This window comes from Lissotriton helveticus, chromosome 12 (genome assembly GCF_964261635.1).
Source record: "Lissotriton helveticus chromosome 12, aLisHel1.1, whole genome shotgun sequence".
In the NCBI taxonomy this organism is placed as follows: Eukaryota; Metazoa; Chordata; class Amphibia; order Caudata; family Salamandridae; genus Lissotriton; species Lissotriton helveticus.
The window spans coordinates 423,610,201-423,628,262 of NC_136073.1; the positions used below are offsets into that span (position 1 = coordinate 423,610,201).

Sequence of the window (18,062 nt, forward strand, 5' to 3'; positions counted from 1 at the left end):
TCACGTCCAGATCTCGGAGGGCACTGCACGACACTTGCAGTGGTGGCTCAAGAATCTCGATTGGGTCTATGGCAGAACCCTCTCCCTTCCCCTACTGGAGTACAGAGTGGTGACGGATGCATCCCTCCTGGGATGGGGAGGCCACTTGGGAGAGGCGGAGATCAGAGGCATCTGGTGTCCGGCGGAGTCCCTGCTCCATATCAACCTTTTGGAGCTTCGGGCGATCCTGCTTGGGCTGAAAGCTTTCCTTCCCTCTGTCCAGGGAAGTGTGGTGCTTATGTTCACGAACAACACCACTGCCTTGTGGTATTGCAACAAACAGGGTGGAGTGGGGTCCTGGACCCTATGTCAGGAGGCTCTGCGCCTCTGGACATGGCTGGAACATCAAGGCATTACCTTGGTGGTTCAATAACTGGTAGGTACTCTGAACCCCAAGGCGGATGATCTCAGCCGCCGGTGCATGATGGATCACGAATGCCGTCTGAACTCGGACGTGGCGCAAGGTCTCTTCTGCAGTGGGGAGAGCCTTGGTTAGATCTATTCGCCACCGAAGAGAACGTGCAATGTCGTCAATTCTGCGCATTTCCAAGGCGGCACTCGCTCAGCGACACTTTTCGTCGTGAGTTGAGTTGCGGTCTGTTGTATGCCTTTCCGCCTATACCACTTCTGCCCAGAGTGCTGAAGAAGATTCGGCGCGACCGGGCCCAAGTCATGCTGGTGTCTCCGAATTGAGCTTGAAGGTACTGGTATCCCGAGCTACTCAACATGGCGATCGATCCCCCGATCCGACTGCCTCTTCGGGAGGCTCTTCTGTCGCAGCAACAGGGGACGGTCCTCCACCCGAACCTGCCCAGCCTCCACCTCCATGCGTGGAGATTGAGCGGCGACTGTTCACAGCTTTCGATGTTCCTCCCGACATCTGTGATGTCATTCTGGCAGCTTGGCATCCCTCCACGAAATCGGTATTCGCCTTCAGGTGTAACCATGATGGATTTAGGCCCAGATCTCTGTACTAGGGTGAATGTATGACATTGTTCTTCATTCTTTCCATCAACTGTTGTTTTTGCATTTATCACCCAGAGTGGGACGGGTATGGTCAGACGTGAGTCCCGTGCTCTCCATGCCACTGGAATCAAGCTATCCTGGCTGAAGAGGGGAGAAACCCCAAAACCGGTCCTAGGATGCTGGTTTCCAGTCGAGGGAGGACCTGGCTTGGCAGTTCGGGATGGACTGTTCCCATGAGGCACATTGTCAAGAATGATTTGTATATGGGTGGGTCCAAACTGGAATTGCATGGTGAGCACAAAACAATGGATTTAGGCCCCCATCTCTGTACTGGGGTCAATGTATGACATTGTTCTGCATTCTGTCCATCAACTGTTGTTTTTGCAGGTGTAACAAGTTTGGGCATGGTGCTCAGTAAAGTCTGTGGATCCCCTTTCTGCCCCTCTTTCTGAAGTCCTTCTTTCCTTGGCCCAGCAGGGCTCTGCTCTGGGCACTGTAAAAGGTTATCTTTCGGCCATATCCGCCTTTCTACAGCTTCCAGATCAACCTTCTCTTTTTAAGTCTTCGGTTGTTAACCGTTTCCTGAAGGGCGTTACGCACACGTTTCCTCCTGTGCTGTTCATCATGCCTCGATGGGACTTAAATCTTGTCTTGACATATCTGATGTGCGCTCCCTTCGAGCCCCTTCATAACTGGCCTTTGCGTCTTCTTACTCTCAAGACTGCTTTCCTGGTAGCTATCACCTCTACCAGAAGAGTGAGTGAGCTCCAGGCTCTTTCTTCCAAACCTCCTTTCCTTTCTGTTCATCCGGACAAGGTGGTTCTGAGGACCCATTCTTCTTTCTTGCCAAAGGTTGTCACACCCTTCCACATCGGGCAGACCATTACTTTGCCCACCTTCTTTCCCCCTCCGCATCCTTCGAAAGAGGACGAGAGGACCCACCGTCTGCACCCAAAACGTGCACTCTCGTTCTATCTGAAATGCACACAACAGTTCCGGGTGGATGACCAGCTCTTTGTTGGCTACGTGGGCGCCAAAAAAGGTCAGGCCGTGCAGAAACGGTCCATCTCTCGGTGGGTCGTTCTCTGCATCACAGCCTGTTACTCGTTGGCTAAGAAGGAGCCTCCTGTGGGGCTGCGTGCCCCTTCCACCTAGGCAACAGCAGCCACTGCTGCCTTGGTACATGGCGTTCCCTTGCAGAACATTTGTCAGGCAGCTACATGGGCCTCGCTGCACACGTTTACCAAGCATTACTGCCTTGACAGTCCAGTCCGGAGAGACGGCTTCTTTGGCTGTTCTGTTTTCCGTGACTTTCTAGTGTAATCTTATTCGCAGACCCTCCACCGGGGTTTGTATTGCTGGGGTATCTATTCTAAGGTAAGGAATCTATCACTAACGTGTCTCTTTCAGATGCACAAGTTACTACTTGTGTATCGATATATCTGCAAGAGACATTAGTTAGTGATAGATTCCTTACCGCCCACCCATCCTCCCCGTTCTGCGAACTGATTACTAGGGTTAAGGACATCCCTTTCAGGGCCCTAGTTTCATGGCACCAGTAGTCTGTTTCTTGCGTGGCTCGGCGTTCCTGGCGCGGAAAGTGGTGCACAGACCTGACGTCAGCGCGCATGGGTGGCGCCTAAGTAGTCTCCGTGACGTCATCTCGGCGCATACGACGCCAGCGACGGGCGCGGAGCCGTGCGACTCCCCCACTGACGCGCATGGTTACTGCTAGCAAAACTTTCCGGATCCAGTCTGACGCCTGGGGATATTCTAAGGTTAGGAATCTATCACTAACTGTCTCTTGCAGATATATAGTTACACAAGTAGTAACTTGTGCATTTTGCATATGGTCTTGAGGATTGTATTGTACTGTATCTATTCTTATATAGCGATACTGCAACCCTACGGGTAACCTGGCGCTCCTGTGATTCTGGGCAAATCACTTCATCTCCCCGTGCCTAAAATGAAAGTGTGTCCTCATGTAACTTAACGTAACTGGAAAAATATGTAAAGCGCTCTGATACCTGATTCCGTTCGGGTCTAGTTCGCGCTATATAAAACTCTGCAAAAAAAAAAAGATATCAAAGACTTGGTCAGCTGGCTGGTATAGAGAGAGAATGGAGCATAGATTAGAGTTTTGGGAATGGCCAGGTTTTCAGACTTTTCCTAAATTCGATTAATGAGACACTCTGTCTGATCATTTGTGGTAACTTATTCCATAACTGTGCCCCTACCACACTGAAAGCCCCCCCCTCCCATCCGGGAGCGTTTAAATTTCCTGACTGTCAGCAAGCCGGTACCCGAGGACCGGAGCGGTCTCTGAGGGAGATACCAGGAGAATCTTTCCAGGAAAGATCTTAATTTCTGCATTTGTGTTATCTGGAACAGTATCTCCATTAGTGCAGGCTGTTTCTGATTCAGTGCTTCCCAGATGCAGGCGCTCTCTTGTCATGCTGTTGGTGCTAAAAATGTTTTTGCAGCTTTCCTTTGTTTATGTACTAAATCACGACCTGGGTTGTGGTGCTGTTTTCTCTTGACTGTTGCCTTGCTGTTTCCCATGCAGCAGGTGTCTCTCCTCTTCGAGTCTCTGTGCAGTTTCAGACTTCTTGTGTCATCAAAGAAGCATGTTTTTCATCATCCATTATGTTGAGCCTCGCCAGGAAGAGCAACTTAAATCATATCTTCTGATACATATGTCCAACCACAGATTCCTCACCATGGAATACCCCCCAGCATTCACAGCAGTGCTCCTGCACACCCTATTTAAGATCCACTCCTGCATGCTATCGGTTCATTTCTTTCTGAATTGTGATGTGGATCCGTAGCTCCTCTCTCAAGTGCATCGGCCTTCCGATGACTCCTGAAAATCGAAGTAATACCAGTGTGCTAGAGAACAATGGCCCCTCATGAGAAACTGGGGTTCAGTACACCCCACTTTAAGCCTGGCTTTTGATGCAACTTTGACTGTAGAGTACTGTGCCCCTGCTGTTCAGGTTTCCAGTACCAGTCTTCAACCTAAAACTGTTCACCAATTGGTCCTTTAGGTCCTCCTGTAAGTCCCTAGTAAATGGTACCTGGGTACCTTGGGCATTGGGGCTGAAGCGGGTCCTCTGGGGACCCAATAATTAGGTAATGCAGACTGCCACTGCATCATGCATTTTTTGGTGTAGACAAAAATACAACGTTTACATGGCACGCTGCCTTTGTGCCATGCCAACTAGCATTCCCTCTGGTATAGGTAAGTCACCCCTCTAGCAGGCCGTACAAGCCCTAAAGTAGGGTGCACTATATCCCAGGTGTGTGCATATCTGCATGAACAGATATGCCCCTACAATTTTTAATTATATTATATTCTTAGATATTGTGCCAGGAAAACCATAGATAGTACATGGGTTGGAAACTCGACAACTCACGCTCAACAGCACAATGATGGCTTCTTTGAACACAGGAGTGTTTTGTACCAATCTGCTCCTCTCAATAAACCCACACTGATTCCAGTGTGGGATTTACTGAAATATGTACTCAGAGGGCACTTCAGAGATGCCCCTGAAAACCTACCAATCCTGGTGTGATCTCAGACTGACATTAGGCAGCCTGCCACCACCAGACATGTTTCTGAACCCCAGGTTCAAGAGACCCCGCTCTCTGGGTCAAGAACCAAAGCACATCCTGGGCGGAGGTGTCGCACCTCCTCCAGGATAGGGAGAGGGCCCTAGAGAGAAGCTTCAAGGCCCTGCCGCCTTGGTAATGCGACCCCCAGCCTCTGCTGCTAGCAGCAGATGGCAGCCCTGGGTTTAGACCCCCACTTTGGGTGGAAAAACTGGCGGGAAAAGCTAGGAAGAATAAGAGGTGTGCCCACCCCTGCCAGCTCCACCCCTAAAGTGTAGGGTGTGAGGTGAAGCCCATATTTCGGTCCCCGCCATCTTGAAAACTCCTCCTATCAGGGCTAGGACTATGCCCCCTTCCACAGGAGGGTGGCATAATTGAGGGTGTAGACAACAACCTAGGTAATGTGCACCTGTCACTCCCTTAAAATGCCCCTAAATTTAGTAATTAGGGGTCTCCCAAAGTCCCTGAAAACAGTTCCTACTGACCTGAGAAGGATGAAGAAGACTCTGTGCAGAGAAAACTGTCAAAGCCCACTGACTTGGCCCCAGCTCTACCGGCATGTGTGCAGCCATTGAAGAAGCTGCGAAGAAACTACTCCTGTCCTGCAGCCCTTGACCTCCACAACCCCTGTGAGGACTGCCTGCCTTTGAGAAATACCGGAACTCCAGAGGACAGGTCCACAAGAAAGCAGCCCCTAGAAATCTGGTGCCTCCGGAACTGCAAGTCCTTACCAGTCTGCAACTGACGCCTCTGGCCTGTGTCCAGGTGGGCAACCGATCCTGTAAAGGTTCACCAGCAATCCTGACCCTGAGTCCGATGTTGGCTGACCCATCCTGGACTCTGCGGCGACGCCGGCAGTGTGAACCCAGAGGCTCCCCCTGACTGCCTCTGGAAAGAAAACCAGACGTCAAAGCATACCCCTGCACCTGAAGCCCCTGGGCTTTGGCTAGCTCGACCAACGGTGTCCCTACGATCTACAGCATTGCAGTTTACCTCTATGTCGCTGGCTTTCTTGTGCAGCCTCTGGTTCGATGCCTGCAGCCTGTTTGTCCAACCTAGTTTCTCCATTGAAAAACATTTAATGCCCAATGTTGTATTTGCACTTTGCACCCAGCTGCCCCTGTGCCGCTGGTGTTGTAGACTTTGTTCTTACCGGAACCTTGCCCTCTGCTGACCTTAAACCCCGAAGACTTGAACTGGAAGTTGTGTACTTACCCGTGAAACCACATTGTTTTCATCCATAGGTTAACCCAAACAGTTTCAAAATTGCACGGTGTCGACTTTTGAAAGACTAAAGTATTTTTCCTGAAAAATGTGCTTACTTTTTTGCAAAGATCTTGGTCTTAAAATAACTCCTGCAAAGCTCATTTTTGCAAAATTGGTGTGGATCTCCTTTTTGAGTTGTTAGTTATCGATCAATGTGCATGCAATACATATCTCTGTGGTTAGGCCTAAGGCTTCTTGTCCACACTACCACTAATAGAACTCTTTGGGTTTACATTGAGCCACATACACTTCTGGGGGAATCTCTGAATTCTGTGCACAGTATAACCACCTATTGGTATACTATATGCAGAGCCAACTTCCTACACCTCCTCATACTACAGGTGTAAAAATCATTAAAACAGATGTTGATCACAAACCTGAAAAAGGTGTGTTTCTGGTGTTTGGGTACACTAAAAATTCTTAGGCAAATGCGCCCTATGCTCCTGTAGGTGATCCGGAACTGAGAAGAAAAGCTTGATTTTGCTGAACACAATAAGTCGCTGGCCTGACATAAATCCCGCTCCCACTCCCAAGGCGAAGTCGTTCCAGTGAGAAGTCATCATTGCAGTCAAAGTTCTCTGGTAATTCGAAGTCCAGAAGTAAACACAAGGATTCAAAGCATCCAAAAGTAAACACAAGGGTACAAAGCTGGACTCAATGCTCTCCAACCACTCTCTAAAGAGAATGCCTGAGAACTAGTCTGTCTCCCTCCTAATCACTGGCTGCAGAGTAGATGCCTCAGTCTTCACCCTGATTTTCCAGGGCAATCAGCGACTCTGCAGCAGATCAATGCATTTAAGGAGGACATGTTGCCGATATTTATTACTCTACCGGCTCCGACTGGCATGCCTTTGTGCCCCAAGGATCCACAGGGCCCTCAGTTGGGTTACCATAATCAAATCAGTCTTTAGTGCAATCTGACCCCCTTGTACCTACGGCTTTTCTTATGTTTTCTTTCAAGCCGTTGCACAGCTGTTCCTTTCATTGTCTAACTCTAAAGAAGCTCTTCTTCACTGTCATCACTTCAGCTCATACTCCATACTTTAGTTGCCATTGATTCTGATAATGGTGCTTAAGATGCAGGGGAGAGGTTCACCCAGCCCTACACTGAAGACAGGATGCCAGTGGCATTGGCACCTCACCAGACAGTAGTTTGGTGTCTCCTCTTGGTCCTGCAACAGAATTGAGTTCCTTCCTTTGCAATGGGTATGCGAAGGCCATCTGAGTTAGCCTTCACAGATACCCTTATTGGAAGGTGGGCGAAGCCTTACTCTGGCCCTCAATTCATTCAGCAGGTTGCCGGATGCCATCGCCCTGCCCAGAGTGACACAGACTTTTTAACTCGGCACCTTGTAGTGCAGGCCTAGGGGATTATGGTTAATCCCAATTCTTTCCCTTCTACATCCACAAATAGGGAATCAAAACGAATAAAGACATTCGGGAAATGTATGTATCTGAAAGAGACACGTTAGTGATATATTCCTTACCTTAGAATATCTCCAGGCGTCAGACTGGATCCAGAAAGTTTTGCTTTTCAGTACCCCTGCGCGTCAGTAGGTGCCATCCTGTGGCTCCGTGTCTGTCGCTGGCGTCGTATGCTCCGAGATGTCGTCACGGAGACTACTTAGGCGCCACCCATGCGTGCTGGCGTCAGTTTTTTCTTTTTCCGCACCAGTAAGCGCAGATCCGGTTAGAGCACATACCCCAGTCAATGTTTTAACTATCTTTTTGAGACTTTTGTCTCATGTTGGTTTTCTCTGGTGCGGGTAGGGATACCTGGTCTTAGATCTTGTGGGACCTGCCATCGAAATATGTCTGTGGCGGACCCTCATGACGTCGGTACTGCCTGGAGCGCAACCATGACTCCCAGTTCTGTTTGGACTGTAGGGCTATGGCCCGAAGGCCCTGAGAAAACGGCGCCGGAAGTGTTCGAAGTTTGGCACTCGTCCCCACGCCATTCCAGATCCAGGGGTCGTTCCCGTGACTGCTCGCAGAGTCACCACCACTCCTCTTCCCCTTCGGATCCGAGTAAGAAATGGCACAAAAAGAAGTCGAAGAAGCGTTTTCGCCCTCCGCCGTCGGTCCCCGGATGCGGACGGGGGGACAGGGGCTCCACCCCTGCGGCTCCTTTGGAGCCTGGGAGTCCCACGGCCTACCCGACTTACCCGGGTTCGTCGGCGACTCCTGCACAGATGCAAGAATTCCTTACTGCCACGGACCGCCTTTAGGCCTCGGGCTCCCTCTGGTGCGCCTTCAGGCCCCGCTGTCCCGTGTCCGGATCCTTCTGGTCCGTTGACTCCTTTGGCATATGCAGCCCCAGCGCCGCCATCGGCTTCAGCCCTGGCGCCGCAGAATCCTGCGCCCCTGTCTCCAGCTTTGGCACCAAGAGGACCTGTGCCTTTGGGGCTGGCAGAGGAGGATGACTGGGAAGGGTTTGAGGACCCGCTTGCTCGTCAGTGTGATTCTGAGCAGGATTGGGTGAATGACTTGGAGGAGGCTGGCGGCCTCGACGTCTCCTCTGATCCGGGGCTTGCCTCTCCCCCGTCCAGTATGGAGGAAGGTGCCTTGTATACGGTGGTGCTCCGTCGGGCTGCTGAGGTCCTTAACCTCGATCTCCCCACGGTGACCCTGAATACAAACCTCCTCACTGAGGTGCTCCAGCCGGCATCCACTTCTTCGGAGCCCCCGCTGCCCTTTAATGCTGCCCTCACCAAAGTCTTGTTGGGCACTTGGTCACAGCCCGCCATGGGGGCCCCTGTGGATAAGAACGTCGCCAGGCGTCATCGCCCGGCGCCGGGTGACCCTGCCTTTCTGACCACTCATCCTAAACCCGAAAGTCTGGTCATTCAGGCTTCTACGTCCCAGAGTGCTTTTCCCCCAGCTCCGCCGTATAAGGACTCTAAGGGATTGGAGCAGTTTGGCAAGCGGTTGTTCTCTTCGTCCAGCTTAGGACTGCGGTCAGTGAACACTGCATGCCTTCTGGACCGCTAATCCCACGTGGTGTGGGATTCCGTACCCGGAGGAGGTCCAGACTTCGCTGTCTCAGGCTGTGGCTGAGGGTAAGGAACCAGCTAGATTTGCCATTCTTTGTGGCTTGGACACTGCGGACTTCCTTGGTAGGGCAATTTCCACAACCGTGGTGCTTCGGGGCCACGCCTGGCTGAGGTCCACTGGGTTCTCCCTGGATGTTCAGAGCTCGCTCATGGACATGCCTTTTGACGGCACTCGTTTGGTGGGCCTTTCCACCACGCAACCCGCCACGTCCATGTTTCATTCATTTCATCCGGACTGGGCTCGAAGAGTATGGTATCCAGAGCTACCCAGTATCACAATCGATCCCCCGATCAGACTTCCTCTTTGGGAGGATCTTCTGTTGCAACAGCAGGGGACGACCTCCACCCGAACCTGTCCAGCCTCCACCTCTTTGCGTGGAGATTGAACGGCAGCAGTTGATTCCTTTTGACTTGCCTCCGGAAGTCTGTGATGTCATTCTGTCATTCTGGCAGCCAAGCGTCCCTCCCCTAAGTTGGTAAACGCCTGCAGTTGGAACAAATTTGTGGCATTGTGGCATGGTGCACATCAAAGCCTGTGGATCCCCTTTCTATCGGAAGTTCTTCTGTTTCTTCTTTCCTTGGCCCAGCAGGGCTCTGCTCTGGGCACTATCAAGGGCAACCTTTCTGCTATTTCGGCCTTTCTCAGGTTCCCTGATCAGCCTTCTCTTTTCAAGTCCCCTGTTGTAAATAGATTTCTCAAAGGCATTACTCATCTTTTCCCTCCTATTCCTTTCGTAATGCCACAGTGGGACTTTAATCTATTTCTTACATATCTAATAAGCGCTCCCTTTGAGCCTCTACACAATTGTCCTCTTCGCCTGGTGACCTTGAAGACTGCTTTCCTGGTTACCATCACCTCTGCCAGGAGAGTGAGTGAGCTCAAGGCTCTTTCTTGTAAGCCTCCTTTTCTATCTGTCCATCCGGACAAGGTTGTGCTCAGGACACGTCCATCCTTTCTGCCAAAGGTTGTCACTGCCTTTCACATCGGGCAGACCATCACTTTGCCCACTTTCTTTCCGCCTCCTTCTAGAGAGGAAGAGAGGTTCCACCGTTGGCGCTAAAAAATGTCGGCCCGTACACAAGCGGACTATCTCCAGATGGGTTGTCTTGTGTATTAAAGCCTGTTATTCTGTGGCTAAAAAGGAAGCTTCTTTGGGGCTGCGCTCCCATTCCACCAGGGCGACTTCAGCCACTACAGCATTGGGACATGGTATCCCCCTGCAAGACATCTGTCAGGCAGATAAGTGGGCCTCACTGCACACGTTTACCAAGCACTACTGCCTGGACAGCCAAGTCCAGAGAGACGGATTCTTTGGCTGTTATGTTCTCCAAGACTTCCTGGTGTGATCTTGGTTTGCAGACCCACCACTGGGGTTGGTATTGCTGGGGTATCTATTCTAAGGTAAGGAATCTATCACTAACTGTTTCTTTCAGATGAACAAGTTACTTACTTCCGGTAATAATATATCTGTAAGAAACATTAGTAGTGATAGATTCCTTACTGCCCCACCCATCCTCCCCGTTCAGCGAACTGATTTCTAGGGTTAAGGTCATCCCTTTCAGGGCCACAGTTTTAAGGCTCCAGTGGTCAGAATCTTGCATGGCTCTGCATTTTCTGGTGCGGAAAGTCGTGTACAGAACTGATGTCAGCGTGTGAGTGCAGCTTCTAAGTAGCTGCATCGACGTCATCTCGGCGACCACGAAACCAACAACAGACGCGGAGCCGCACGACACTACCTTCCGAGGCGCTGGGGTGCTCCTGACGTAAACTTTCCGGATCCAGTCTGACTCATGGGGGTAATTCTAAGGTAAAGAATCTATCACTATGTGTTTATTTCAGATAAAACAAGTATACATTTCAAATCGAAGCTTTCAGAAAAAAACAGTGTGGTCACTTTTATGAAATCAAAAGGGCACAAAGATGTCTATCACTACTAATGTTTCTTACAGATATATCGTTACTGAAGAAAATTAACTTGTTCTTTAAAGTAACATTTGAAAAATTCACAATTGTTCTATGGTTAACAATGTTTTTTTAACCTTTTCAGTGAAATTGATGTCTGGGTTCCAGAACCAGACCATTCAGAAGTCCCTATAGAGTGGTGGGATGCTGATGCTGACAAATCTCTCCTTATTGGTGTTTTTAAACATGGTAAGACATGAAGATAGGCAATTTACCTACCTTCATACGGCAGTACTCAGTAATTTGTGGTTATATCAAGTGTTGTCTCTTACTTTTACAGGATATGAGAAGTACAACACAATTAGAGCCGACCCATCACTCTGCTTTATGGAAAGGGTAGGAAAACCAGATGAGAAAGCAGTTGCTGCTGAACAAAGAGCAAATGATTATATAGATGGGTACGAGCATTTCATTTATGTTGTGTTGACTTTGATACGCTGAGCCTGAAAACACCATACATTATTAAAATTGTTTTGTTGTTGGCATAGCCATATAACTCTTACTTCTAACAATGCAAGATGGTTTCTATCTAATGTATGTTTTTACTCTAAAGGTTCTCCTTTAAAGTATCAACATCTTTCATGCTTGAACATAAGATCTGTTTTCTAACCTCAGTCTACTGAGTGACTGATAGCAAGGCATGTCCTGTGGTGCTTCCCAGAAGTGGTATCATCACTAGGTATATCTGGCATTTCCACTTCACACACACATTTTCTTCGCTGATCATACAAGAAGTTGGGAAACATTTTGTTTAGTTTATTGCAAGAGATATTAAGTAATTTCTGTGACTGGTACCCAATACATCTGGGTGTGATATTTTGGGTTCTTGACCATATTATGTGCTAATAATAGACTAGAATATTTGTTAATAATCATAACTGCGGGAAACCTAGCACCACTGTTCTAGGCCTAAAAGCTGATGGGGAAGCCATGGCGGTAGCACAAGCAGGAATAAACAAAATATATACATAATTGAAGACCTTATATGAGCGACTGCAGTTGAGGAAATTTGACATTCTTTAGCCCTTTCTTGAATGGCTAACTTTGCGTAGGCTTGGAGAGGACCATAGTGAAACATTAAAAGCCCCCAGGCAATATCTGAATTGTTAGGAGCCATCGGAGACCTTCTTGTAGGTAGGTTGCTGGAAAGCCATGTCTTTCCTATGCCCATTTACTCTAGTTTTCAAGGAATGCTCTTGGAGAACCTTCTTGGGATCGTGCCTGCACGAAACTTCAAGTAGTCGAGAATAGGTTTGTGTGCAGGCTCTTGGCCAGTCCTTAAACTTCAAGTCTCATTGCACATCTGGAATTAGCTATAGGGTTCACAGAAGATCACATTTCCATAGCACTTTTTATTATCGATAAGTTATGGAGCTCCCAGAAAGCAGATGTTTCGAGGAAGGTATTATCATATTGTCTAAAATGAAATAAATTGACTGCTGTCTCGTGGTTGGCTTATGTGCAAAACACGTTTTGACAGCCTCGGGTGCTGTCTTATTTGTGAGTCACTGCAAAATATACATCCTTACCTCAAAATGAAAGTCAAAGGGAGCTATGAAACGTATAAAGTGGGAACTAGACAATAAAAGTATGTTGTTAATGCCTACAGTTACAAGCTATATGGAGGTTTCTACATCCTCCAATATGGAGCCTTACTCGAATTGGATAGCAAATCCAGACCATAGATGTTATCTCACCAGGCTGAGATTAAACACAGTTCACTTTCTTGTGGCTTTCCCACTATTGGTTTGCCACCTTCCCATGTTGCCTTTGTTACTCTGTTACTGTCCAATCACTACACATTTTATGTTCTTTTGTACTTTATATCACTCCATTAGATTGTGCTTTTTATACCATGTCCTACTGCATAAGTCTCTTAATTCTTATGAAGAGGGTTTGATCTTTTTGCACACTTTACAATGATTTGACGTTTGCACTGCTGTTCTCAAATTGAGAAGAACCTATGCACTTTAATGACATTGTTTTCACAATGTTTTTAAAGTGTTATTTATATTTTTAAAGATGTAAATGGTGTAAATCTATGATTTTATGGTCAAACTGACCGAATAAAAATAGGTTTGACTTTGAGTCACCTACATTCAGATTGCTACAGGGCAACATGAGAGAGGTGGCAATAAGTGATCCCAATGCATGATAAAGATTCACTGGCTTACGCATCATTATCTATGGTTAATACAGATTTTAATTATAAGATGACTTGCACGTATGTTTTGCTCACTTGAGACTGCACGGAGCTCTTTGTGCTTGCAGCTCTTGATATTAAAAAAAGCGTTTGATAAGCTGATGTGGGAATACAGGCTTAGAGTATTGTAGGAATTGGAGTTTGGGCTGAATTTCATGGAATGGATAGTGTTCTGTATGAAACTCAGGGCCATGACAGAATAAGTAGTATTTGGGAGCTGGGGAATACAGAAGGGCTATAAAATCTAAAATGACAATCTGGACATGGGAGTAAATAAGCAGGTTTTCAATGGATACCCTCAATTGTAATGTGTGTGTTTCTTAAAGTTTATGAAACTCACGCTTTATAAGTGAGGGTATCTATTGAAAACCATTTAAATTTATGTGGTTACACTTGCGTTTAAATGGATGGAGAAGGATAGTAATTGGGGAAAAATGATTGCTTGAGTGTATTCTATGACAGACCACTCCTTATTAGCAACTCGTGAGGACTTAAACTCTGTCTCAATGCTCATTTATAAATCAACAGTTGGGTATAGTGTGTGATTGAGCAGTTAATTGTCATAAGGTGTTTCCCATTTATGGTGGACCTAGATATTTGGTGCGTGAAGTTTTTAAAGGCATCAGCAGTGAAATGACAGTTTTACAGTTGAGGGAAGGGGATTGTAATACAGTAAAGTTACCTCTATCAGTGTAACAGTTTTATTGCGCTTTGAGAAGCAAAGCCAAGATTGGATTGGGCCTGCACAGTTCTTTCAATAGGCCAAACTTATACAGACTGTTTGGGTGATCTAGTTGGATATCCCAGATACCCCGGAACTGACCCAAACCTTAGTTGTGATGCAAAATTTGAAGCAGGAAAGAAAGCTGGCCTCAACCTCAACAAAGCCCTTAGAGTTGACAAACGCAGGAGCTCCACACAAACCAAAACACAGTCGGCATACAACAGTCATGAGACTCTTGGAGAAAAAGACTCAACATCATGATTGCATGTCAAAACAATATCAAGAATAGCCATATTTAAACTAGTGCATTTTGGTACCTCAAGAGAAACTACTAGATGCCATTGAAATTGGGTATTATCTATTTGGGAGGGCCTTGGCTTGCCTAATATGTGGTGTTGGGGAGGCAAACTTCCTGCATATGGTCTGGTCTTGTCTCAGTAATGGGACAGTATTAGCTGGATAAACTAGCCAAATAGCACTGCAATGCAGACAAGAAATGCATATACACAGTTAAACAGTACCTGCTTGGAACAGTTTCCAACTCTAAAAAGAGTACAAAAAAGCTTAAGATTGTAATGCTGGGCACAGTTCTTGTCAGACTATAGTTATTCAGTGGCTGCAGCTGATGGGTCTACAGCTGCAACATTAGAAAAAAAGGCCTTGCTTAGTAGAGTGGGCAATAGCAGAAGAAGGACTGGTGAAATATCGAGAAAAGATGACCGGCTAACCCGAAGATGTGGCAGCTCTCTTGCCTACTGTATAGTAGTCCACCTTGAATATACATAGCACGTGTTAGGCACACACCTGGGGTGACATAAGGTAACAGGAGTGAGACACAGAAAAGAAAGTAATGTAAAAGTTGGATGGAGCTGGTGGGAGACAAGTAGGAGAGGGAAACTCCCAAAGAGCACCACTGACTAATAAATAAAGCTTACTACCCCCCCCCCCCCACACACACACAAAATGTATATGAAATGGATGTGATGTCATATCCAGTGTTTAGCTCTGGTTTATGTTTTATGCACCACTTATCTGCAGACTCTAGACGTACAATCTGGTGTCTATCACTGTAAATTTGATATAACGTTTATAATGAAAATAACATTTTGAAAAAGATCTTGTCTGGACACTTTCATAAAACAAGTAGACGAATAATTAAACCTTCATGTAGTCAAATTCATGTAAATAGGTTATTGCAATAAAGTGATTGAAAGGATTTCTGGGCTATTTATAATTTGCCTATTTCAATTAAAAAAGAAACTGATAAGATTTACAAATCAATAGTGAAAATGTATCTGGTCCCTGAAAGGTAATTAAGTTACTTATTATGCAGTGGATGGTCAATGGCCTCAGTTATTTTTTCTACTTTTAGAGCAAGATCCCCCAAACACAGACATTTAAGATCGACTTTTGGAACATTTATTTCTTTTTAGCATCTTTTAATACTTTGCTTTTTCATACTTTTGGGAGTATTTAAGGATTTAATAAATTTTTCTCTTTTTTCGATTTTGAAAAACGACTTAATTGAAAATTAAAGTGTGTATATAATATCAAACATTATTCTCAAAATTGTGAGGAATAGTTTTGTGGTCCTAGGTCACTACCATTGTTCATTACTTAAATACAGTAATGTGCAAGCCGCTACATGAACATCACATTAGCTATGCGGTGCCATGTCTGCCAGTGGACTGTGCATCGCTTCGAAGTCTGTGAAAGAAGTGTCCATGTCTCCCTGATGTAGGAGATACATTTGTAGTGGATTACTAAAATCCTTAGCAAATGTTATTGATCACTACAGTATACCATATCTTATACCCAATGGTCATATCGAGGCACTGTGCTTTTCATTCAGAGTATGGCAACTCTTTTCTTAGCAAGAAAGATCGCCATTGAGGTGAACCATTGAGTTTGTTTAGGAATGTCAATAGTTGTGCCCTATAGGCCTTGGAGGGTACCCACCATTGTGCTCATCAAACCCTGGTCCGATATGCCAGCACTTTAGAACAACCAACATGCTAAAACCTCACATTGATCAAACCCAGTTTTTACAACACATTTATGTGTCGGGTGCAAATTTAGCTATACATTCAGGGGTGATATAGAATTGATGTCCTCTTCCAACTCTAGTCTGGTTCTATGCCATTATGAAAGACCTCGCTATAGTCTCCATCTATAAGAAGGAAATAGGCCTTCCCAAGTCCCTGCATACCAAATAGTGCATTAGCATGGCAAACTCAGGCAATGATCTGGGGAAATCTGCAAGGACTTTCCTTACAGCAGATCGTAACGTATAATAGAATAGTAAAAACATAGCTGATGGGCCCCTGTTCTCCTGAAATGCTGAGAGACTGATAAATTCCCCATCCGGAAAAAGATCTCCCAGGGTATCTATATTTGCTTTGCTCGAAATCTGTATCGCCAGTATTTCCAGCATTTAGCGGAGCAGTGGATTGAAGCAAGCAGGCAAAAGCAGGGAGTCCTCTAGTGGGCAAGCCACCCTCTTCGACAAGAGCCACTATGCATAACACATTGTGGCAACCACATCTATGTCGTCCCAACCATATCTGTCATTTCAACAACATATATGTTGTTCATGTGCACAGATGCATGCTGGCAAACTGTGGCTAAAAGGAATGTAGGGCGTGCCATTGTACAGTCAATTCTAGGCAAGAATGCAGTATTTAATATAATGTGCTAGTGCCACTAAGTAGTAGGTCTTAAAATTCGGAATAGCCAAGCCACCATTGCGCATGGGCTATGTCTGGACATCCCACATCTGATATAGACATCTAGCTGCGAAATCCTTACCTTACAATTTCCCAGGCATCAGGCTGGATCCGGAAGACTTTACCTCAAGCAATACCCTTGCGTGCCAGTAGGTGGCATTGGTCCGCTCCACGTGACATCTGCGTCACCTACATAGGTGCCACCTCGGAGCTCTGACATCCATTCTTTTCTTTCTGCACCAGCTTGCGCAGATCTGTGGAGAGAGCTACCCTCAGTCTCTTTTTGACAAGCTTAGTTTGACGTGTTGTCAATGATTTTTCGTTTGTAGGTTTATCCACCATGTCGAAGAAGACTTCTGGATTCATTCATGTAATGCCTGCCATCGCACCATGTCGGTGACAGATCCACACTTAATTTGTCTCTCGTGCCTAGAGTGCGACCACGGCTCGAAGTCGAACTCCAGCGCCAGGCCATGGCTCCAAAGGTTTTCAGGGAAGGGTCCCTAAAGCTGCTTGTTGCCTAATGCTCGGCTTTATGCTGTTCGCCCGGAGGTCACGTTCTTGGTCAAGAGAAAGATATGAAAGAGACATGTTAGTGATAGATTCCTTACCTTATAAAATCCCCAGTCATCAGACTGGATCTGGAAAGTTTTTCGTCAGCAGTACCCCTGCACGTCTGTAGGCGTCATCATACGGCTCCGCGTACGTCGTTGGCGTCGTAATCGCAGAGATGACCTCGCTGGAGCTACTTAGATGCGCCCACGCTCGCTGACATCCATTCTTTCTTTTTCGGCACCAGCAAGCGCAGATCCGGAGAGACTGGTACCCCCAGTTACTTTTTGACTGAGTTATTTCGGGAATTTTGTCTCTGTTTTTTGAGTCTGATGTGTAGGGCTGCCCGGTTTTAAGTCTTGCACGGCTTGTCCCTGCACGATCTCAGTGACTGACCTACACTGTGAGTGTCTCTACTGCCTGGGGCGCGCCCACGACTCCGAGTCGTGCCCCCACTGCCGGGCTATGGCTCCAAAAACTTTGCGGGAGTGGTCCCGAAAGTAGCTAGAGGCCCGGGAGTTGGCTCCACGCCGTACCAAGTCCCGTCTCATGGGAGGTCGACGGACCGGCCGCGGAGCCATCACCACCATTCGAAGTCTTCACACTCTGAGTCAGGTAAGGTGAAACACAAGAAGTCAGAGAAGCGTTGTCGCTCTTTGACTGCCCCTAGCCGGTAGCGACGCGGCTGAGGGTGCAGGTGGCGCCGCCTCCGCAGTTGTCGATTGCCTACCTGCCTTTTCCGGGTCCATCGGCAACTCCGGCCCAGCTGCAGGAGTTCCTGTCAGCCATGGCACGTGTCTTCGGACCGACCGGGCCCGCCGGTGCGCCTTCGGGCCCCACGGACCCGACTGGAGGTCCTCGATCTTAGGTGTCGATGACTTCAGTCTCGACGCCGAGAGACCCCCATAGATCCACGCATGGATACCGTCCATGTCAGTTGGCCCAATACGACCTCCAC

At 47.2% G+C, this 18,062-nt stretch overlaps 1 protein-coding gene across 2 annotated transcripts in view; it reads left to right on the forward strand.

Moving 5' to 3' along the window:
- The window catches only part of CHD9 (chromodomain helicase DNA binding protein 9), a 2,123,706-nt gene that overhangs the window by 1,432,602 nt on the left and 673,042 nt on the right, over window positions 1-18,062 (forward strand). For both annotated transcript variants that reach the window (XM_078670246.1, XM_078670247.1), the window contains exons 27-28: window positions 10,985-11,088; window positions 11,180-11,297. In XM_078670246.1, coding sequence (XP_078526372.1) covers window positions 10,985-11,088; window positions 11,180-11,297 — 222 coding nt within the window. The remainder of the gene's footprint in view (window positions 1-10,984; window positions 11,089-11,179; window positions 11,298-18,062) is intronic.